Genomic DNA, 24,740 nt, shown 5'->3' on the forward strand with positions numbered 1-24,740 from the left:
GGATCCAGTCAAATGCTCTTGGCCATCGATAGGGGGAATGCAGGCTGGAAGCCTAGCATGGCCTTAGGGTGAGGACTGGCAAGAAATGCGGGAGAGTGAGGGGGGGGATAAAGTGTGGGGAATGACATCTAGCAGCATGTTACAAGGCGGAGTTTGGAGAGACCAAAACTGAAGTGATGGGCAAGCTAATGGGGCTAAAGGTAGACAAGTCTCCTGGCCCTGATGGAATGCATCCCAGAGTGCTAAAAGAGATGGCTAGGGAAATTGCAGATGCACTAGTGATAATTTACCAAAATTCACTAGACTCTGGGGTGGTCCCGGTGGATTGGAAATTAGCAAACGTGACGCCACTGTTTAAAAAAGGAGGTAGGCAGAAAGCAGGAAATTATAGGCCAGTGAGTTTAACTTCGGTAATAGGGAAGATGCTGGAATCTATCATCAAGGAAGAAATTGCGAGGCATCTGGATAGAAATTGTCCCATTGGGCAGACGCAGCATGGGTTCGTTAAAGGCAGGTCATGCCTAACTAATTTAGTGGAATTTTTTGAGGACATTACCAGTGCAGTAGATAACGGGGAGCCGATGGATGTGGTATATCTGGATTTCCAGAAAGCCTTTGACAAGGTGCCACACAAAAGGTTGCTGCATAAGATAAAGATGCATGGCATTAAGGGTAAAGTAGTAGCATGGATAGAGGATTGGTTAATTAATAGAAAGCAAAGAGTTGGGATAAATGGGTGTTTCTCTGGTTGGCAATCAGTAGCTAGTGGTGTCCCTCAGGGATCCGTGTTGGGCCCACAATTGTTCACAATTTACATTGATGATTTGGAGTTGGGGACCAAGGGCAATGTGTCCAAGTTTGCAGATGACACTAAGATGAGTGGTAAAGCGAAAAGTGCAGAGGATACTGGAAGTCTGCAGAGGGATTTGGATAGGTTAAGTGAATGGGCTCGGGTCTGGCAGATGGAATACAATGTTGACAAATGTGAGGTTATCCATTTTGGTAGGAATAACAGCAAACGGGATTATTATTTAAACGATAAAATATTAAAGCATGCCGCTGTTCAGAGAGACTTGGGTGTGCTAGTGCATGAGTCACAGAAGGTTGGTTTACAAGTGCAACAGGTGATTAAGAAGGCAAATGGAATTTTGTCCTTCATTGCTAGAGGGATGGAGTTTAAGACTAGGGAGGTTATGTTGCAATTGTATAAGGTGTTAGTGCGGCCACACCTGGAGTATTGTGTTCAGTTTTGGTCTCCTTACTTGAGAAAGGACGTACTGGCGCTGGAGGGTGTGCAGAGGAGATTCACTAGGTTAATCCCAGAGCTGAAGGGGTTGGATTATGAGGAGAGGTTGAGTAGACTGGGACTGTACTCGTTGGAATTTAGAAGGATGAGGGGGGATCTTATAGAAACATTTAAAATTATGAAGGGAATAGATAGGATAGGTGCGGGCAGGTTGTTTCCACTGGCGGGTGACAGCAGAACTAGGGGGCATAGCCTCAAAATAAGGGGAAGTAGATTTAGGACTGAGTTTAGGAGGAACTTCTTCACCCAAAGGGTTGTGAATCTATGGAATTCCTTGCCCAGTGAAGCAGTTGAGGCTCCTTCATTACATGTTTTTAAGGTAAAGATAGATAGTTTTTTGAAGAATAAAGGGATTAAGGGTTATGGTGTTCGGGCCGGAAAGTGGAGCTGAGTCCACAAAAGATCAGCCATGATCTAATTGAATGGCGGAGCAGGCTCGAGGGGCCAGATGGCCTACTCCTGCTCCTAGTTCTTATGTTCTTATGTTCGTATGAAGCCGAAAACTACACAAAATGGAGAAACAATGGCCTTGCCCAGCTGGTAACCATGTCAACGATGCATAAAAACTCTTACACTTGGTCCATCAACTATGTTATAACAGATTATTACTTACAACAATTAAGTGTTAGTAATTAGTAAACTAAATAATGAAACTACATTAGGCAAAACGACAAAAAATTGGGGATGGGTGTAATTAATCAGCTGCAAAGCACTTTGAAACTCTGTGGTTGTGAATGATTCTATATAAATACAAGTCTTTGGGCAGCAAGGTGGCGCAGTGTTTAGCACTGTTGCCTCACGGCACCAAGGATCCGGGTTCGATCCTGGCCAACTGTCCGTGTGGAGTTTACACATTCTCCCTGTGGATCTCACTCGCACAACCCAAAGATGTGCAGAGTAGATGGACTGGCCATGCTAAATTGACCCTGAATTGAAAAAAAAAGAATTAGTACTCTAAATTTATTAGAAATAAATAAATGCAAGTCTTCCTTCCAACTCAGAGGGGAGAGGTTCACTAACAGAGCAAAGTTGACACTGTTACAAAGGGGGGGGGGGGCATATTTCATAATCACTTAACAAATTAGTTATATATTACCACTGGAGGGTTTTTTCAATCAGTTCCTCGCTTGTAACCGTGACATACCTGAACTTGCTTTGCACTGATCCTCAGGTCAGACTCATTGAACTCATAGGGCACGTTCCAGCCAAGTGAACCAAACATACGACGTTCTTGGATGAGAGCGTGAAAGAAACACAAGGCAAAGAGAAGCTTCTCCCACACCTGTTGGTGAAAACAAATATCAAATAAAAACCCCAGCACCACTTCAAAAATAAAACCAATCTCTTTAAAATGGCAATTGGGACTTCCATTGCAGCAGAACGAAGTAGCGGCCACATCTCGGGTGGCTCACACCCAGGCTCCCGCACTATCAGCCAAATCGGAGGAATTTGTTTTTACAGAACAGACTTACCCAGTAGTGAAATTGGCCATAAAGAAGGAGATGTTGAAATTGACATCGAAGAGGGGCGGAGGGTGAAGTTGCTGAATTCGCGCCCAAACAAGGAGGCATCAAAGATGGTGGAGGAAGCAGTCATACCCATCACCCTTGACATGATGGCAGGGTGGTAGCCAGAGAATCTGGTGGCGAAATGGGCGACGCTTCATGAAACACGATCAGGAAATGAAGGCTTCAGGGGTGATGGTTGAGGTAGGATTATCAAGTGGAGACTGGGAAACTGTACGTAAGCCATGTTGGCTGGGTGTGGTTGTTGGTTGGTGGGGGGAGGGTGGGGCTGTTACTTACTTTGCTGTAAGAAGTCTTACACCAGGTTAAAGTCCAACAGGTTTGTTTCAACTGTTGGACTTTAACCTGATGTTGTAAGACTTCTTACTGTGCTCACCCCAGTCCAACACCGGCATCTACACATCATGGTTACTTTGCTGTGTTTCCTCTTGAAATTGCTGTTAAAAAATTTATAAATGCCTTAATAAAATGTTTTTTAAAAAAAAGAATTGATGGCTTCATTTAAAACTATGGTGAAGGAAGCTTTGGGCTCAATAAGGGAGCAACTGAGCAAAATAATTAAAGCAATAGGCATGCAAGGGGAGAAATTGAAAAATGTGGAGGAAGCCTTATCCCAGCACAAAGACAGACTTGCGTCCTTAGAGGCTGAAATGACGATTGTTGGAGACAGAAACAAGGGCCTCAAAGAAAAGCTGGATGTGGGCAGCATGGTAGCGCAGTGGTTAGCACAGTTGCTTCACAGGTTTGATTCCCGGCCTGGGTCATTGTCTGTGTGGAGTCTGCACGTTCTCCCCATGTGTGCGTGGGTTTCCTCTTGGTGCTCCGGTTTCCTCCCACAGTCCAAAGATGTGCAGGTTAGGTGGATTGGCCATGATACATTGCCCTTAAGTGTCGAAAAAGGTTAGGTGGGGCTACAGGGTTACGAGGATAGGGTGGAGGTGTGAGCTTAAGTGGGGTGCTCTTTTCAAAATCTGGTGCAGACCCGATGGGCCGAATGGCCTTCTTCTGCACTGTAAATTCTATGATTTAGAAAATAGGTCCAGGCGCCTGAACACGAAGCTGATGGGTCTACCTGAGGGAGTTGAGGTCGCAAGGCCCACCGAATACATTCCTGTGACGTTTTCCCAATTGATGAGCGGTGATGAGGTATTTGCTGCGCAGGAGCTCGACAGGACACAAATGGGCCTTGAGGCAGAAAATGGGACCGAATGAGCCACCTCGAGCGAAGCTCATTCGGTTTCATAGTTTTTAGAAAAAGGAGCAGGTCCTGGAATAGGCCAAGACAGCCCGAAACATTAGCTGGGATGGCAACATGGCAAGGATTTACGAGGACATTGGCATGGGTCTGGCGAAACCACGGGCGGTCTTCAATAAGGTGAAGACAGTCCTCTTTAATCGGGGAGTGTGTGTACCCAGCAAAATTAAGGGTCAAGTTTGACTCAAAAGATTTCTATTTCAAAGCTACTGAGCAGGCGGAGGACTTTATCAAACATCGTGGCTTGAGGGATGCGGGCGGGCAGTTGGTCGGTTGCGGTGTTAATATTTTACTGTTTTTATTGCTCATGTTGTTAAGGTGTTGAGTTGGGTTGGATGGGGTTGTTTCCTCTGTTCTGTTTTTTCAAAAGATTTTCCTTCTTTACGGGTTTAGCAGTTGCTGGGACGATGGGGGGATGGGGGTATCTTTCCTCAGTTTCAGGCCTTTGTTTATTATGGGTGGGAAAGAGGATCAGGGGAACCTGACGGGTTCCCGGTGGAATTTTATAAAATATTCATGTACCTATTAGCTCCTCCATTGTTAGGGATGTTCAGGGACCCCTTGGAGAAAGGAACTTTGCCACAGACGCTGAGGCAGGCTTCGATTTCCCTGCTCTTGGAAAAAGACAAGGACCTCTTAGACGGTGGGTCATATCGACCAGTCTCCCTATTAAATGTAAGGTGTTGGCATTAACACTGGAACCATGTCTGCCAGAGGTGGTGGGTGAAGACCAAACAGGTTTCGTTAAGGGGCGGAGGTTGACAGCGAACATGAGACGGCTGTTGAATATGGTGCTTGCTCCGGGGGAGGGCCGGGTCCTGAGATCATAGTCGCTCAACGCAGAAAAGGTGTTCGATCAGGTAGAGTGGGATTATCTGTTTGCGGTTTTAGAAAAATCTGGATTTGGGCCAGGCTTTGTAGCGTGGTTGCGGCTGTTGTGTCGGACCCATTTGCCAATGTTTGCACTAACAAAGTGACCTCCGACTCCTTTCGTCTTTACTGGGATGCCAGACAGGAATGTCCATTGTCACCGTTGCTATTTGCACGAGCAATAGAGCCACTGGCCAAGGTCCTGATCCCGAATATTTGGGGACGAATAGTTAGAGATGGGGTGGAACACAGGGTCTCGCTGTGCGACGACAAATTACTATTGTATGTGAGGAATCTGGAGGCGTCAATAGATAACATTATGGGGACCTTGCAGCATTCTAGGGCTTTTCTGGCTACAAGATATACAAGAAAGAGTGAATTATTTGTGGTTGGGTTGGTGAGGCAGAAAAAGGGGTTCATGGGAGTGCCGTTCCGACTAGCTAGAAGTACTTTCGGTATTTGGGTGTCCTGAAAGCAAGGGAGTGGGGAAAACTCCGGAGGTTGAATTATACAAATCTGGGGCAAAGGTCAAAGCAGGCTTGCAAAGAGGGGACCGTCTCCCATTATCCCGGAGGAGCTGAGTACAATCCGACATTCTTGCCCAAGGCTTCTTTCAGAGAGATTGGTTGTTTGGTGACTGGGTTTATTTGGACGGGTAAGAGCCCAAGGATCAGGAGGATGTTGCTTCAGAGGAAGAGACAATTAGAGGGCTTGGCCTTGCCAAACTTTCAATACTATTATTGGGCAGCTGATGCTTGGAAGTTGCTGGAGGAGATTCAGGTGAGCTTTGGGTTCAGGTGGAAGCAGAGTCTGTGAGGGGAGAAAACCGAGCGGCATTGGTATCAGCTCCGTTATCGGTGGTACCAAAGAAATATTTGTCTACCTCACTAGTCGTAGCCACGTTAATAATTTGGAGCTAACGCCATCATTTTAACTTGAGGGCAGTCTCTAGGTTGATCCCTATCTGTGCAAATCAGTTATTCGGACCTGCAGTTCTGGATGTGAAATTTAGGGAATGAAAGGATAAAACTTTAGAGAAAATGAGAGATTTATTTTTGGAAGGTCAGTTTGCTAGCTCAGGGAAACTGAAAGAAAAATACTGGTTCGGGTATCTCCAGGTCCACAGCTGGGTCAAAAAGTACTTTTCAGCCTTTCTGATGAAGCAGCCTGCTACCTTGATCGAGAGGATCTTATGATGCTCTGGTTCGGAGGTGGCCAACGCATCGGGTATATACCAGCGGATGATGGGGGAGGAGACGGGCTCTGTCGAGGGTGTGAAGGCAAAGTGGACGGAGCAGCTGGGACCGATCTTGGAGGAGGAGATTTGGAGTGAGATGTTGAGGACGGTGAACTGGACCTCATCCTGTGCGAGGCTGAGTCTCATCCAGCTGAAAATGGTGTTCGGGATACACCTCACGAAGACGAAAATGAGTCGGATTTTTTGAAGGATTGGATGATAGATGCGATCGGTGTCTGGGAGGCCTGGTACATCATGCTCTGGTCATGCTCAATGCTGGCCGACTTGTGGAGGTGTTTTGTTGAGACAATGTCAGCAATTCTTAACATTGGGTAGGAGCCTTGCCCTTTGGTGGCGGTTTTAGTTGCGCCGGAACTCTGGACGGGGGTGGGGACAGACATCCTGACCTTTGCCTCACTGGTGGCAAGGATGTTCCTCATGGGATGGAGGCTGACTCCACTGCCAAGCACCTTGGCGTGGCTGGGTGACTTGATGGCCGTTTTTACACCGCAAAGGTTTACCATGAGAGGGTCAGTGGGTTTTACCGCATTTGGGGGCCGTTTATATTGTTCTTTATAGAGCTGGTCACTGTTAGCTATAGGAAGGGGGGGGGGGGGATTTAGTAACTAAGTTTTACTGTTGTAAGAGAACAGGGGCTTACTGTTCAATTGTTATTCTTTGTTTTTGTAGGTTTTGTTTTAAAATTGTGGAAACATTTTAATAAAATATATTTTTTTAAATGGCAATTTCAAACTAAGTCATAGAACCATAGAATCCCTACAGTGCAGAAGGTGGCCATTTGGTCCATCGAGACTGTACCAATCCTCTGAAAGAGCACCCGACCTAGGCCCACTCCCCCCACCCTATCCCCATAACCCCACCAAACCTGCACATCTTTGGACAAGCCCCGTCTTGTCTGTCTCTGTTAGGATTAAATACAAAAGACAAGAGTTTTGGAACATTGAGTAATCCAGGATGAACTATTAATCTACTTTCTGTAGAAACATAGAAAATAGGAGCAGGAAGAGGCCATTCAGCCCTTTGAGCCGGCTGCGCCATTCAATATGATGATTCAACTCAATAGCATGTTCCCACTTTCCCCTCAAATCTTTTGATCCCTTTAGCCCCAAGAGCTATATCTAACTCCTAAAAAATGTACAGGGCGGGATTCTGCATCCCGCCAGACGTGTTTTCTGGTGCGGCGTTCCCTCGCTGGAAGTGGGATCCTCCATCCTGGCAGCCGGCCAATGGGGTTTTCCATTGTGGCCACCCCCACGCCGTCGGAAAATCCGGCGAAATTCACTGCCGGCGAAGCGTTGGATCCCACCGATGGAGAATCCTGCCCATAATGTTGTGGTCTCAGCTGCTTTCTGTGGTAATGAATTCCACAGGCTAACAGAAATTTCCCCTCAGTCTAACCCGTATCCTCAGACTGTGACGCCTGGTTCTGGACACCCCCCCACTATCGGGAACATCCTTTCTGCATCTCCCTTGTCTAGTCCTGTTATAATGTTATAGGTTTCTCTGAGATCACCCCTCATTCTTCTGGACTCCAGCAAATATAACCCTAACCAACTCAATCTCTCCTCAGACGTCAGTGCCACCAGCCCAGGAGCCAGTCTGGTAAACCTTTGCTGCACTTTCTCTAAAGCAAGAACATCCTTCCTCAGATAAGGATACCCAAACTGCACACAGTATTCAGGTTTGGCCTCACCAAAGCCCCTGTATAATTGCAACAAGACATTCCTGCTCCTGTACTCGAATCCTCTTGCAATGAAGGCCAACATATCATTTACCTTCTTTACCGCCTGTTGTACCTGTATGATTACTTTCAGCGGCTGGTGTACAAGAACACCCAGGTCTCGTTGCACATTCCCCTCTCTCAATCTGTACTCTTTCACATAATAATCTGCCTTCTTGCTTTTGCTAGCAAAGTGGATAACCTCACACTGATCTACATTATACTACATCTGCCATTCATTTGTCCACTCGCTCAACTTGTCCAAATCACATTGAAGGATGTCTGCATCCTCCTCAGAGTTCACCCTCCCACCCAGCTTTGTGTCATTCCATTTAGTTTCCTCATCTAAATCTGGAGTGCCAGCACCAATTCCTGCGGTACACCATTAGTCACTGCCTCCCATTTGGAAAAAGACCCAATTATTCCTACTCATTGTTTCCTGTCTTCCAACCAGTTTTCAATCCATCTCGATACACTACCCCAATCCCATGCACTTTAATGTTACACACTAAGCTCTTATGTGGAACTTTGCCAAAAACCTTCTGGAAGTCCAAATAAACCACATTCACAGGCTCTCCCTCGTCAACTCTACTAGTTACACCCTCAAAGAATTCCAGTAGATTTGTCAAGCATAATTTCCCTTTTAGAACATAGAACATACAGTGCAGGAGGTCATTCGGCCCATCAAGTCTGCACCGACCCACTTAAGCCCTCACTTCCACCCTATCCCCGTAACCCAATAACCCCATCTAACCTTTTTTGACACTAAAGGCAATTTAGCATGGCCAATCCACCTAACCTGCACATCTTTGGGTTGTGGGGGCAAAACGCACGCAAACACGGGGAGAATGTGCAAACTCCACACAGACAGTGACCCATAGCCGGGATCGAACCTGGGACCTCTGCTTGTGAGGCAGCAGTGCTATCCACTGTGCCGCTGTGCTGCCCCCAATGGGAATAAATAGTTGCTGCAGTTCACCCATGCGCTCTTTGAATGTTGGCCATCGCCTATCCACTGTCATCCCTTTAATGTTTCCGAATCCTAGTGGAGGAAGAGAATCCATGATCCTCTTCAAACCCATATCTCTGTACTCATAAGGGAGATATTAACTGAGTTTAGCAAGACAGGGATTGAATTTCACAATCCAGCAGTATCTGGGGAAAGAGAGCCCCAGAGAGGCAGTCCTTACCTCTGGTTTATTGCAGTCACTGAAGAAATGCGGGTCAGAGATGGGATCATTTAGGTAGGACCTCAGCAAATTTGCTCGCAGTCCCTGTGGTGGCTCGTTGGTCATTTTGATTCCGTTCTGCAACATGGAGACAGGGAAGTCTCTGGATGGATAGCTGGTGAGCCACAGGCGGAATTGCGGCTTGGTTCGGTCACTGTCGGTGATCACTTCTTCGCAGATTCGCTCCAACTCAGGCAGCCAGCTACTGGCGAGGTGACAATTCTGAAGAACAACCCAGGTACCCTCCTCAGCAGCCTGGAAAACAAGAAAGCATAGCATTGTGGATAGCACAATTGCTTCACAGCTCCAGGGTCCCAGGTTCGATTCTGGCTTGGGTCACTATCTGTGCGGAGTCTGCACATTCTCCCAGTGTGTGCGTGGGTTTCCTCCGGGTGCTCCGGTTTCCTCCCACAGTCCAAAGATGTGCAGGTTAGGTGGATTGGCCATAATAAATTGCCCGTAGTGTCTAAAATTGCCCTTAGTGTTGGGTGGGGTTACTGGGTTATGGGGATAGGGTGGAGGTGTTGACCTTGGGTAGGGTGCTCTTTCCAAGAGCCGGTGCTGACTCGATGGGCTGAATGGCCTCCTTCTGCACTGTAAAATCTATGATAATCTATGAGACCAGGCTGGCCAGCTCTCTGTACAGTCCACTGAACCAGACAGAACCAGACTGAACTGGAGAGAACCAGACTGAACCAGGCAGAATTGGACTGGACCAGACAGAGACAGAACATGAGGACCGGACTGAACCCCACTGAACCAGAAAAAACATTTTGGAAACTAAGTGTAGTGGGGAGCGGGTTTCATGGTGTGTTTCCCCCTGGGCATCATGGGGGAATTTTCATCTGATTTCATCCTCGGAAGCTCATTAATTATGTATTGACAAATAGCTCTCCGAGTCACATGGTGGGATGGGCACTGATTCATTGCCCCACTGTTATCTAATGGGTCAAAGTTCGTGATGCCATATTTAAAAGCCATACAAAGACAGTCTCTTCAGCCCCACTGTGTGGAGGACACGTTTCAATATGGCCGCATCCAACACCAAGCTGCATCAGGCTCCAGCGTTGACTCCCTTGAGGCCATCATCCGTGGAGTCCACCAGCGCTGGGATGCTCTCTACCTGAGGGATAGCAGGACACCAATCAGCCTCACCTCGCTGACCTGGGAGGCGATTGCAAGGGAGGTCAGCTTGTTGGGCTTACATCTGAGAAATGCAACCCAGTGTGGGAAGGGGATGAATGATCTCATCCGCTCTGTCAGGATAAATCAACCTTTTCTTCACTCCAATCTCATACTCTCATAATGGCACTCAAAGTGTTACAATGCTCAGGGATCTCACATAATATTAGCAGGGTCACATCAACATTGATTATCTTACAGGTACTTTAACATCACCAACATCTCATGCTACACAAACTTTATCCTCAACCCTTACTGGAGAGGGCACAGCAGATTTGCTTGCTTCGCAAACTCGCCTCCATCTCTTCTCATCACATTCAATCGACTTGGTGGGTGAGGACAGAGATCGCTCCTGTGGGGAAGGCAGGTCCTGACAGGGCAGCACATCCAACATAAGCCCCAGAACACCCATACTACATTCACCTGTACTTTTCACCAGCTCAATGGATCCTAGTTATGGAGTAGGCTTGGGGTCACATTCAGAGGAATACCAAAGGCAGTGGCAGCCCAGGTCTCTAGCACTCGGCGGACTGCTGGAGAACAGGCGCCCGCTAAGTCTGAGCTGGGTGATGAGCCTCTGGGCAAAGCCATCTCTCACTTGCTGGAGATGCAATGGCAGGCAGCAGAAAATCAGGTAGAATTGTGAGAGGCAGTCAGCAAATCAGAATGAAGGATGGAAGAGTCCACGTTTTGCCTGATGTCGTGCCTCCAACATGCAAGCGCTTCTCAGGGGCTCTATGAGAAGAGCGGTGGATGCCTTAGAGATGTTGATCCAGCAGATCTTGCTAGATTTGTGATTGGACCTGCACTGGATCCATTAGTGGCTATGTGAGAGGATGGGAGACTCCCAGTGGAAGTAGGTGCGATCGTGACTTTAAGGGGCGTCTTGACAAAGACATGAATAGGATGGGAATAGAGGAATACGGAAGTGTACAAGATTTTAGCTGAGACAGGCATCATGATTGGCGAGGGCTTTGAGGGCTGAGGGGTCTGTTCGTGTGCTGTGCTGTTTTTAGTTCTGGGCAGCACGGTAGCACAAGTGGGTAGCACTGTGGCTTCACAGCGCCAGGGTCCCAGGTTCGATTCCCCGCTGGGTCACTGTCTGTGCGGAGTCTGCACGTTCTCCCAGTGTCTGCGTGGGTTTCCTCCGGGTGCTACGGTTTCCTCTCACAGTCCAAAGATGTGCAGGTTAGGTCGATTGGCCATGCTAAATTTCCCTTAGTGACCGAAAAGGTTAGGAGGGGTTGTTGGGTTACGGGTATAGGGTGGATTTGTGGGTTGAGTAGGGTGATCATTGCTCGGCACAACATTGAGGGCCGAAGGGCCTGTTCTGTGCTGTACTGTTCTATGTTCTATGTACAAAGATGTGCAGGTTAGGTGGATTGGCCATGCTAAAAAGCAATTAGTGTCCAAAAATGTTAGGTGGGGTTATTGGGTTAGGGGGATAGGGTGGAGTTGTGGGCTTAAGTAGGGTGCTTTTTCCTAGGGCTGGTGCAGACTCGATGGGCCGAATGACCTCGATCTGCACTGTAAATTCTATGATTCTAAATGTCTGCAAGGTGCATTTGTAACCTCTATTCCATACAAGATAACATGGAATTAGGCGTGCTCACTAGCGTTGGAGGGGTAGCTATGAACGTTGCTCTAAATGAGAAGGCTGACTTTATTTCTGTACCAAAGCAAAAGACCTGCAGCCATGATGCTCTCTCCAACCATGTGCACATCTCAGTGTCCACTGAAGGTTTCTCATTAAAGTGGCAACATTGCATCAAGCCCTTTTCACAACTGTCATTTCCCCGAGTGCACGGATACAGAGTTCACCATTTACCTTTCCTAGTGAATCATGAGGGTTGAAGCAAGTGGTTAGCACTATGAAGCCATAGTGGTTAGCACTGTGGCTTCACAGTGCCAGGGTCCCAGGTTTGATTCCCGGCTTGGGTCACTGGCTGTGCAGAGTCTGCAAGTTCTCCCCGTGTCTGCGTGGGTTTCCTCCGGGTGCTCCAGTTTCCTCCCACAAGTCATGAAAGAAGTGCTGTTACGTGAATTGGACATTCTGAATCCTCCCTCTGTTTACTCGAACTGGGTCGGAAGTGGCGACTAGGGGCTTTTCACAATAACCTCATTGCAGTGCTAATGTAAGCCTACTTGTGATAAAAGATTATTATTGTTAAGTCCAAATGCTGAACTTGTTCTCGATGTCAGTGGTTGTAAAGGCCGTTTCGTGCACTGCCATGGCTCTAAGGCCATGCTAAATTCACCTGAGGAAGGAGCAGTGCTCCGAAAGCTAGTGTTTGAAACAAACCTGTTGGACTTTAACCTGGTGTTGTAAGACTTCTTACTGTGCTCACCCCAATCCAACGCCGGCATCTCCACATCATGGCTCTCAGGGACAGCAGGAATGTGGCTGTGTCCCATTGCGTGTACCTTACTCCTCCTGGAATCTTGTGGCAATCAGTGCGGCACGTCTTCCATGCTGTACGTCTTCGATGGCAACCTCACGTGGAAGATCTTATCTCTCACTTCAGGTTCCTGCCCTTCCTGCTCTTCATCATCTGAGGAGCTCTCAGCACCCCCCCCCACCCCCTGGGATGTCTCCTCTGGCAAGTGATTTCCCCCTTTGAAGTGTCAGGCTGTGAAGGACACAGCACACCACGATGATGTGGGACATGCTCTTTGGGGAGATCACTGCAGAGCCCTACCTGAGTGGTCCAAATATCCGAAGCACAAGTTCAGGATGCCCAATATTCAGCTTGATGTTGCATCATGTTGCCTTATTCGATACGGTGTATCTCATCTCCTCCAGATGCCAGTCTTCAGCCAATTCGATTCACTCCATGTGATATCAAGGAATGGCTGGAGGCACTGGATACTGCAAAGGCTATGGAGCCTGACAATATTCTAGCAATAGTACTGAAGACTTGTGCTCCAGAACCTACCATGCCCCTAGTCAAGCTGTTCCAGTGCATCTGCAGCACTGGCATCTATCAGGCAATGTGGAGAATTGCTCATGTCCTGTTAGGAAATAGAAAAAGTTTTAGGTAATCTATATTTGTACTTATGTGCAAATGTACTTTAAGTTTAAATTTAATTTATATTTCTGTAGTTGTGTGTTAAGGAATTTTAGTTTCACTCTAAAAGATGCCTGAATTTTTAATGAGGTTTTACAGCTTTTAAAGTAGGGAAAACTATGCTGTTGCCTCGCAACCAGGGCCCCACAGAAACAGCAAAAAGCAGTATCCGCCGTGGGGTTGGTGAAGATGCTCTGAGGCGCAGGGAAGTTTTAAATCTCTCCAGTAGGATATGAAGGGAGATTGCACACTGCAGGACCCAAACTAAGTGACCAAAAGGTCCTAAAACCAGTGAGAGGGACAGCAACAAGTTCCAAGAAGAGCGTCCAGTCAAAGGAACAAAGAACAGCACGGTAGCACAGTGGTTAGCACAGTTGCTGCACAGCTCCAGGTCCTAGGTTCGATTCACATTTTGGGTCACTATGCGGAGTCTGCACGTTCTCCCCGTGTCTGCGTGGGTTTCCTCCGGGTCCTCGCGGTTTCCTCCCACAGCCCTCAGTGTTCAAAAAGGTTGGGTGGGGTTACAGGGTTATGGGGATGGGGGGTTGGGCTTGGGTAGGGTGCTCTTTCCAAGGGCCGGTGCAGACTTGATGGGCCGAATAGCTTCCTTCTGCACTGTAAATTCTATGAAAAACAGGAATCTGGGAAAAAAGGTTCTGCTCGCACGTGTAACTGGACCCGGGCCCTCGGGAGGCCATATTCTGGGTGTTGGACCAACCGGGGTTGGAAACGGGCGCGGAGGCAGATGTTGTAACCTTCGCCACGTTGATCGCCTGAAGGCGGATCCTGTTAGTGTGGAGATCAACCCTGTGCGTGGCGGGGGGGACCTGCTGGAATTCTTGACGCTTGAAAAGGTCAAATGTGAACTGAGTGAAAGGATGGAGGGGTTCTATAATTCATGGGAGTTATTTATTATGCACTTTCAAGAATTGGATCACATCGAACATTAGGGAGGGGGAGGGCTGGGAGGTTTGGGGGGGAAGAGGGACTGTATATTATTGCGTACAGTTCTGGTCGCCTCATTATAGGAAGGACGTGGAAGCTTTGGAACGGGTGCAGAGGAGATTTACCAGGATGTTGCCTGGTATGGAGGGAAAATCTTATGAGGAAAGGCTGATGGACTTGAGGTTGTTTTCGTTAGAGAGAAGAAGGTTAAGAGGTGACTTAATAGAGGCATACAAAATGATCAGAGGGTTAGATAGGGTGGACAGCGAGAGCCTTCTCCCGCGGATGGAGGTGGCTAGCACGAGGGGACATAGCCTTAAATTGAGGGGTAATAGATATAGGACAGAGGTCAGAGGTGGGTTTTTTACGCAAAGAGTGGTGAGGCCGTGGAATGCCCTACCTGCAACAGTAGTGAACTCGCCAACATTGAGGGCATTTAAAAATTTATTGGATAAGCATATGGATGATAAGGGCATAGTGTAGGTTAGATGGCCTTTAGTTTTTTTTTTCCATGTCGGTGCAACATCGAGGGCCGAAGGGCCTGTACTGCGCTGTATCGTTCTATGTTCTATATGTTAATTTCATAGATTTCATAGAATTTACAGTGCAGAAGGAGGCCATTCGGCCCATCGAGTCTGCACCGGCTCTTGGAAAGAGCACCCTACACAAGGTCAACACCTCCACCCTGTCTCCATAACCCAGTAACCCCACCCAACACTAAGGGCAATTTTGGACACTAAGGGCAATTTATCATGGCCAATCCACCTAACCTGCACATCTTTGTGACTGTGGGAGGAAACCGGAGCACCCGGAGGACACCCACGCAGACACGGGGAGGATGTGCAGACTCCGCACAGACAGTGACCCAAGCCGGAATCGAACCTGGGACCCTGGAGCTGTGAAGCGATTGTGCTATCCACAATGCTACCGTGCTGCCCAATGGTGACTATGGGTGATTCCTGATTCCTTTTTGTCATTTGTTTATGTTAACATGCGGGCTAACGTTTGGGGGTTTGATGGGATGATGGGATCGTTGTTATTGATATGGGGATTGACATTGCATTCGTTACTGATTATTGTTGGGTGTAAATTTGGGAGAAAATGTGAAAAAGGAGGAGAATAAAAAATATTTCTTGTAAAAAGGTTCTGCTCACTGAAGTTAAGAATGAGAGAAAGACTCCAAAAGGCCAAAGCTGCAGGAAGTGAAGTGGGCTTGCGAGAATCCAGAGTTCCAAATTCAACAAGATGACTTCTTATCATGGGCCTTTTTATTTAAAAATTATGATGTGGGTGTAACTGGTTGGGCCAGCAGTTATTACCCATTCCTAATTACGAACCACTGAAATTGTCTCAGGTGGCATCTGCCACTTGGTTTCAGAATGTGGGATGTCTGACCACAGTTCGCCTGTTGGTACATGGACTGTGTACTTACTGTGATCATTCGAGTACATGATGGATCTTGTAACTTGTGTTATTCTTACAAATCTGCAAATATCTCTAAAGTATTTTTGTTCATTGTTTCTTATTCAATAAATGTTTTATTCTTTTGATCAGGTGGGATTGTAACAGTCCTGAACACAAAAAGCAGGCCAAATTCAGCCTTGTCAATTATCATCCCATCAGTCTATTCTTGATCATCAGTCAAGTGACCGAAGAGGTCATCAATAGCGCTGTCAAATGACACTTTGTCACCTGTACTTGGAGGAAGGATTTGCCAGTCTGGAGGAGCTAAGGGAGAGACTACAGCTGCCGAGGGGGAGTGAGTTCCCGTATCTGTGGTTTGGGGACTTTGCGCAAAAGGTTTGGAGGGGGTTCCCTAGGTTGCCGGGATACACCCTGCTGGAGCAACTGCTGCTTCTGATGTGGAAGGGGAGGGAAGAATTGGTGATACAAGTGTCTGGGGGAGCAGGGAGACGAGTGGGTGGTGATGATCAAGGAGTAATGGGAAGCAGAGTTGGGAGGGGAGATCAATTGGGGAGTATGAAGTGAGGCACTGCGTAGGGTAAACAGGATCTCCTCTTGTGCAAGGATGAATCTGATACAGTTCAAGGTGGTGCACAGGGTATATATGACTCGGGCAAGAATGAGTGGGTTTTTTCAGGGGTAGCAGATGAATGTGAAAGGTGTGGGTGGGGACCAGTGAATCATGCGCACATGTTTTGGGATTGCAAAAAATTGGGAAGATTCTGGGCGGGAATCTTAACCAGGATAGTGGAGGAGGAGGTGGACCTTTGGTGGCGATATTTGGGGTTTCAGAGAAGCTCATGGAGAGGAGGAAGGCCAATGTCGTGGCCTTCGCCTCTCTGATTGCACGCTGGCGAATTTTACTGGAGTGGCGGTTGGTATCGCCACCAGGGGCAGCGGCTTGGTTGGGTGACCTGTACGACTTCCTGCGGTTAGAGAAGATAAAGTATGAGCTAAGGGGCTCTGCAGGGGGGGGGGTTTGAGTAAAGGTGGGGGTTGTTTGTGACCGTGTTTGAGGAGCTTTTTGTCGCAGGTGGGTGGGGAGGGTGAAAAAGGACAAAAAAATCTGTACAGCCTGTATAATTGATTGCTGGGAAGTATGTTTCCAGGGGTGTTTATTTGCTGTAACCTGTTTTGATACATGTTTGCAATAAAATATATATTTTTAAAAAGAGTCACTTTATCAATAACCTGCTCATGGGCGTGTGGTGAATGTAGAAAGGGCGGCCTTCAGGACGCGCGACAACGCAGGCCTTCAGGACGTGCGACAACGCAGAATCGCCGAGCAGAAACTTATAGCCAAGTTCCGCACACATGAGTGCGGCCTCAACGGGGATCTTGGATTCATGTTGCATTACATTCATCCCCCACCATCTGGCCTGGGTTTGCGAAATCCTACCAACTGTCCTGGCTTGAGACAATTCGCACCTCTTTAACCTGGGGTTACCCCTATCTCTGGATCTGTAACGACTTAATCACCTGCAAATGCCCGCATTCTAAGCATTGTCTGGCATCTTTGAATTTGTCTATATATATGTTTCTGGAACATACCTCTTCATTCATCTGAGGAAGGAGCAGTGCTCTGAAAGCTAGTGTTTGAAACAAACATGTTGGACTTTAACCTGGTGTTGTAAGACATCTTAATGTAGACATTGTTATATATTATATTTTATTTTTGTTGCATGAAGGTTAAGATCTTAAGGGATACGGGACCAAGGATCCTGAGGCAGCACCTTCCAAAACCATGGCCTCTGACAAGGGCAGCAGATATCTGGGAATACCACCTTGGGGACTGCAGCATTCAAGAAGACAGCTCACCACCCCCTTCTCAAGGGCAACTAGGGATGGGCAAAAAAATACAGGCCTAGCTAGCGATATCCACATCCCGTAAATGAATAAAAGAAAGGCTCAGAGGCTAATGCTCGGATGCTGTGAGCCATCGCTTGAGTGGGTACCCCACATCTCCAAGCAGCCACCCCTGTAATCACGGAGATCCTTCGGACAAGGTACCCGAAGTGACTCAGTTTCTAGGAACTCCCTGGGTGCCTGGCACAAACGTGCAGGATGTGCTTCTGATGATCGCACGACAGGGCAGCAGGGTAGCATGGTGGTTAGCATAAATGCTTCACAGCTCCAGGGTCCCAGGTTCGATTCCCGGCTGGGTCACTGTCTGTGTGGAGTCTGCACGTCCTCCCCCTGTGTGCGTGGGTTTCCTCCGGGTGCTCCGGTTTCCTCCCACAGTCCAAAGATGTGCGGGTTAGGTGGATTGGCCATGCTAAATTGCCCGTAGTGTCCTAATAAAAGTAAGGTTGGGGGGGGGGGGGTTGTTGGGTTACGGGTATAGGGTGGATACGTGGGTTTGAGTAGGGTGATCATGGCTCGGCACAACATTGAGGGCCGAAGGGCCTGTTCTGTGCTGTACTGTTCTATGTTCTATGACAGTTGACTGTTCAGGGAGTGGGATCCTTTCCTGTTAATGTGAATGATCAGAGGCTGCTGCCATGGATCTCTTAATGTCGCATGTCTGCAATTGTTTGCACCCTGTACTGTAGGCTGCAGATTGCAGGAGTGCTTTTGGTAAAGTGGTACTGAGCTGCTGCTGGAAAAGTCATGGATGGAGGAGGCGTTTGCAGTCTGTCCCAGGCAAAGAGTATCGAGTTGGGGACGGGTAAGGTTCACATAGGACGTGGGTATGTTGACAGTGATGGGTTCAGGGGGAGCTCTTATATGTGCCATATTACCAAAGGCACTCCTGCAATCTCTGATCTAGTTTACTGATCAAGCTCAACCTGCACTTCAGCAATGACTGGATGGATGCCCTTTGTCCTGCGATCCAAGTCAATTGGAGAAAGTGCATTCGAGGCTTTCATTCATGATCTGGCAGTTTCCTGAATTTTCCATTCTCACAATATTCTCTATTAAAGCTCAGATACAGTTACTGTGTGGTGAAACCAGTGACTCCTGCAGTCTATGGTTAAAACTCACCAAAAGGCAATGGGTCCAATTGCACTTTCTCAAAGACGTCTTCCTCTTCTCTCCTAGCTCTGACTCTATTTAAATGCTGTGACTCTGGGCCACTTCCTTCAGGTGTAGGCTCCTCCAACTGCCTCAGAATCCTCCCATGCAGATTCTATTCCAGTTTTGATTTTAAATCACGCAATAACTTCACATTTGAAAGATGGTGGCGGTGATTCTACTCTCCCCCTTTCAGTGTTGGGGTCCCTCCAATTTTCCTGTAACCGCAGCCTACAATGTGCAGGTGGACCTCCCTCTGCTTATTTTCCAGCCTCCCTCATAACCATGGATTCCATCGTCATTGTGGACATTCCAACCCGGCGCCGTCAACGCATCACTGTTTATGTCCTCGACCTGTTCCTATCTCAAGGTTGTGTACACAGTCAGGTACAGAGGGGAGCCTCTCTCAGAGAGCTTCAAATACACCTCTTCACATTTGAAGTCCAAAGATGTGCGGGTTAGGTGGATTGGCCATGCTAAATTGCCCGTAGTGTAAGGTTAATGGGGGGATTGTTGGGTTACGGGTATACGGGTTACGTGGGTTTAAGTAGGGTGATCATTGCTCGGCACAACATCGAGGGCCGAAGGGCCTGTTCTGTGCTGTACTGTTCTATGTTCTATTGTATTTTCCCCATTTAGTTTCCCTAATCATGACATCCCATCTGCAGCCCCATACTGAGCCAGAAAATTCCATTGCCACCGAGCTGTGCCTTTTCTGCATTGAGCACAGAGGCCTCACTCCTCCCTGCAGCAGGAGCACAATGTGTGTGCCATGCATAACCTTATAACATGGCCTCCAATGTCCCAGGACTGCCTATAATCTCTCACCCTGATGATGAGGTCCACAAAGCCCTCAACACAATGGCCACTTGCAACTACCTAAAGTCTCGAGATGGAGATCTCAAGATTTTGCATGGGGGAGGAGGTATTGGATTATCAGGAGGGGCTGGAGAGGCAGGCCAGCTCATCAGGACAACTGAAGGGGGACTCCAGCCCAGCATGTAGCACTGACATTGCTGATGTGCTGGAACTGATGAGAGTGTGAAGGGCAAGAGGCTTCTTGCACATGTCTGGCAAGAGTCCTGGCAAAAATCCATGCCTCCCTGCACATTGTACATACCTGATTCCGAGGGCATATACCCAGCCTTGGGTGCCCTGAGGATGAGGGCAGGCAGGGGTGGGGTGTTTGGGGTGCGGCTCACAGTTTAAAACAACTACGAATCACAATTAAACCACATCTGACCTCATTAAAGTACAAGTGTGGACTATTTACAAAAGTGTAAGAACATTAACAATGAACATAGAACATAGAACAGTACAGCACAGAACAGGCCCTTCGGCCCTCGATGTAACAATGATCACCCTACTCAAACCCACGTATCCACCCTATACCCGTACCCAACAACCCCCCCCCCCCAACCTTACTTTTTAGGACACTACGGGCAATTTAGCATGGCCAATCCACCTAACCCGCACATCTTTGGACTGTGGGAGGAAACCGGAGCACCCGGAGGAAACCCACGCACACACGGGGAGGACGTGCAGACTCCACACAGACAGTGACCCAGCCGGGAACCGAACCTGGGACCCTGGAGCTGTGAAGCATTGACGCTAACCATCATGCTACCGTGCTGCCCTATATGAGATGAATCTACTGCAATGAGATGAAGTTGAAGGGGTCACAGGAAAGGGGGATTCTGAAGGGGCAGACACCGTATAGCATCTTGAGTGAAGGTCCCAGGGGTGTCCAACAGCAACTTCTCCTCCCTTAGGGTGCCCAAGGGCCCCTGCCTTTCTTCTTGAACAGAAGGGGCACTAGGATGGAGGTTGAAGTGTCCTGTGTTCCTCTCATGTAGACACAGCTAGATGTCTCTGAGAGAGGCTCCCCTCTGTACCTGACTGTGTACACAGCCTTGAGATAGGAACAGGTCGGGGACGTAAACTGTGCTGCGTTCACGGGGCCGGGTTGGAATGTCCACAATGACGATGGGATCTATGGTTATGAGGGAGGCTGGAGAATAAGCAGTGGGAGGTCTACCTGCACATTGTGGGCTACTTTGACAGAGTGCAGGTGTGTCCATCACTAGCAGTTCTACTGGATGAGGTTCTCCATGGCGTTCACTACCCTCCCCATGGAGACCTCGATGCTGCCTCACAGTGCCAGGGACCCGGGTTCAGTTCTGGCCCTGGGTGACCGTGTGGACTTTTCACATAGTAGCGCATCTGAGCTCTCTGTGAGGAAAGGTCAGGGACCCACAGTGGCCTCTCCATCAGCAGGCCAGATGGACTGTAGTGGGGCCATGAGGCATCACCGTATCATGTTGAGTAGCTCATTCATGTAGGGGCTGCACAGATGATGTCATTGGCAATGAGGCCGATGTTCCCTCTACCATTCAGTGAGGTGAGAGTGAGCAGTTGAGGGTTACCCTGGCAGAGCGGATGAGTGAGGTCAATCATCTGTTTCTGACATTGCAGGGCAGTCCTCCAGTGGAGACCTTGTGTACTGATCACCCTGGAAACTTGAGTTGGTCTGATTAAAGGACACCCTTCCTGGGATGCACTGGGATTGAGCAGCACATTGAGGGAAGCTTAGTTGATTCTGAGGCCAGAGCTCCCTTGGGATCGCAGGGTCATCTCCTCTTACCATGGTGGGTTTGTGACAAAGAAGCTGATGTCTGGATGCCTTTTAAACACGGCGCCTGGTGATGGCAGGGAGTGTGTTAATCTGAGATTTCACTGCAGCAATCAGACATTGCATGGCTGCTGTTTGTGCTGCTGTTTGTACGAAGTAGAAAGGGTCGAGAGCTTCAAGTTTTTAGGTGTACAGATCACCAACGGCCTGTCCTGGTCCCCCCATGCCGACACTATAGTTAAGAAAGCCCACCAATGACTCTACTTTCTCAGAAGACTAAGGAAATTTGGCACGTCAGCTACAACCCTCACCAACTTCTATAGATGCACCATAGAAACCATTCTTTCTGGTTGGATCACAGCTTGGTATGGAGCTTGCTCTGCCAAAGACCGCAGGAAACTACAAAAGGTCGTGAATGTAGCCTAATCCATTACGCAAACCAGCCTCACATCCACTTACTCTGTCTACGATTCCCGCTGCCTCAGAAAGGCAGCCAGCATAATTAAGGGCCCCATGCACCCTGGACATACTCTCTTCCACCTTCTTCTGTCAGGAAAAAGATACCAAAGTTTGAGGTAATGTACCAACCGACTCCAGAACAGCTTCTTCCCCACGGCCATCGGATTTTTGAATGGACCTACCTCGTATTAAGTTGATCTTTTCTCTACATCTTGCTATAACTGTAACATTATATTCTGCAGTCTCTCCTTCCTTCCCTATGTATGGTATGCATTGTTTGTACAGCATGCAAGAAACAATACTTTTCACTGTATACTAATAGATGTGACAATAATAAATCAAATCAAATCAAAACCAGCCCACCCCACTGCACAATACATTGGGAAACCCCTGGCTGCATAATTAATTAGGCCAGTATCACGAGATTCTGCGCAAATTCTCACCGGGCTCCGCGGCAGGAAACACTCTCTGCTCCCACCATGAGATTAGCTCTGGAATGGAAAACCCCAGCCAAATAGACTGAATCACACAACAAAGCTGCAGAGAAATAGCCATGTTGCAGGAAGCTACATTTTACAATTAATATAACTTTCCATCAATTGGCAAATTGTGGTGATTGACCATTTCAAATAGAACACTGCAGGAATGAAACTGTGTTTGTTTTCATATGGTGCCTGCCATATCAATGAAATCAATGAAAATACAAAATATTATTCTGTAATATATATATTGGGAATAGACCCTCTCTGGGTTTTGTCTCCAATAAAAGATGGTGAGTGTGCTGCATTGGTGGGAGGACCAATGGGAGCATCATGGGAAGTTGCGGCCACCTGCAATGCCACAGCAAGAGTGGGCACTGCCACTGTAGGTGAGAGACGGTGAGGGTGTCTCAAAGGCGGTGTTCACTGAAGACTTTTAAATAGCTTCAAATAAAATGTAGCCACAACTGCCAGGATATCATTGCAGAGGGCAAAACCCTCCACAGGATGTCCAACAGTCACGGCTCTCACACCCTCCAGCCTCCAGGCACCTACCAGTTTTTGGCCACAGCAGGATGATGGTTGGTGTTTGGGGAGGTGGGAAGTGGACAGGGTGTGAGGGGGAGGGAGGTGCTGCCATTGATAAGATTCTGGTAGCGTCACTAGTTTGCCCCAAAGTGGCTACTTAATTGCTGCTAATTAGCTCCCCAGCCAGCAGCGTCAATCTCACCACCTCTCCCTCAAGAGCACTCGGAGGTGAGAACAAGTCAGGGAGCCTCTCCAACATGACCTTTTGTAAAATACCTTCTCCTGCCTCCAAAGCCACCTCCTCATAGCTGATAGGAATCCACTCACAATTCCTACCCATTCCCATTAACCCAGTCTGCTCAGTTAACCCGTTATTTTGGAATGTTTGAAGCTCTCACAATGTTACATTTTTGTTGGGTATTGCTTCAGGAGATGCAGTGAGCTGCTCTACCCATCCCTATTTTAATTAAATGGGCTGTTTTCCTTTCGATTTTTTCCAGGATCAATAGGGAGATTGGCAGTCCAGGCCATCTTGAAAATGTTTGGGCTCAGAACCACATCCAGTGGGAATTTCTGAACATCTTTATCTCTCAGGGACTGTTGGATAACTGAGAACAGTGAAAACTAAGTGTACTTCACCAACCAGTATTCACCAACTTACATTTTCAATCATTTTTCCAGCGATTGGACCTTGCCCCTGGCCAAGGGAGATTGTTTGGAGATTTGCTCCACCCATTCCTGAAAAACACCGTGTAAATTTGAACATTCAGAAAGTATTTTTCTCATGGACTGAAATATAAATTTACATATCTATCAATATACTAAAATCTCTGTGCATGTTATTCACTCCCTGTCCAAAAGTCTGACTTCCTTTTTAACGTTCATATTAATGATATAAATGTCTAATTTAAGTGGCTTTGACAGGATTCTGTTCTGACTGGAACAATTCTGGGGTTTATAAGATTATATTTGGAACTGTATCTCAAAATTTAGAGTAAAATTAAGAGGGCCATGTCACTTGACCCACAGTCTGCCTGGGTGACTGAATTGTTAACTAGGAATGTGAAAGTAGCAAGAGTTTCTATAGACATTTAAACAGGAAAATAGTCCATAAAGTGAGTATTGGTGTTCTGGAGAGTGAGAATGTGGAGTCAATAGTAAATCAGGAGGTGGAAAGGAAAGGGGAACGTGACAAAATTACAATCACTAAGGAAGCAATATTGAATAAACAGATGGAGCTGCAGCTGACAATTCTACGGGTCCAGATGGAATTCATCCTAGGTCCTTAAAAGAGGTGGCCAATGAGGTGTGTTGATGTTAATTTTCCAAAATTGTAAGATTTGGGATAGCCCCAGGAATTACAGACCAGTCAGTTCAACGTCACTGCTGGGGGAACTTCTAGAAACAGTTATTTGTGTGAGAATTATCAGTCACATAGAAAAATGTGGGTTGACTAGGAAGAGCCAGTGTGGATTTCGAAAGGGGAAATTAAGTTTAATTTACTTGCTGGAGTTATTTGATGAGGTATTAGAAAGGGCCGATGAGTGTAATGCTGTTGACGTGGTGTACATGGACTTTCAGAAGACATTCGATAAGGTGCCACACAACAGACTTGTGAGAAAAGTTACAGCTTGTGGAATAAAAGGGATAGTAACAGCTTGGATATAAGGGCAGTGTGGTGGCACAGAGGTTAGCACTGATGCCTCAGAGTGCCTAGCACTGCTGCCTCAGAGTGCCAGTGACCCGGGTTTGATTCTGACCTTGGGTGACTGTGTGGAGTTTGTATGTTCTCCCCGTGTCTGCG

General features: G+C 47.5%; 1 protein-coding gene across 1 annotated transcript in view; it reads right to left on the minus strand.

Moving 5' to 3' along the window:
• The window catches only part of LOC119973221 (dynein heavy chain 3, axonemal-like), a 714,697-nt gene that overhangs the window by 92,777 nt on the left and 597,180 nt on the right, over positions 1-24,740 (minus strand). Inside the window, exons 58-60 of the mRNA XM_038810887.1 lie at positions 23,598-23,674; positions 9,126-9,419; positions 2,451-2,588 (exon numbers count right to left, since the gene is read on the minus strand). Coding sequence (XP_038666815.1) covers positions 2,451-2,588; positions 9,126-9,419; positions 23,598-23,674 — 509 coding nt within the window. The remainder of the gene's footprint in view (positions 1-2,450; positions 2,589-9,125; positions 9,420-23,597; positions 23,675-24,740) is intronic.

Source organism: Scyliorhinus canicula, chromosome 11 (genome assembly GCF_902713615.1).
Source record: "Scyliorhinus canicula chromosome 11, sScyCan1.1, whole genome shotgun sequence".
Taxonomy (NCBI): Eukaryota; Metazoa; Chordata; class Chondrichthyes; order Carcharhiniformes; family Scyliorhinidae; genus Scyliorhinus; species Scyliorhinus canicula.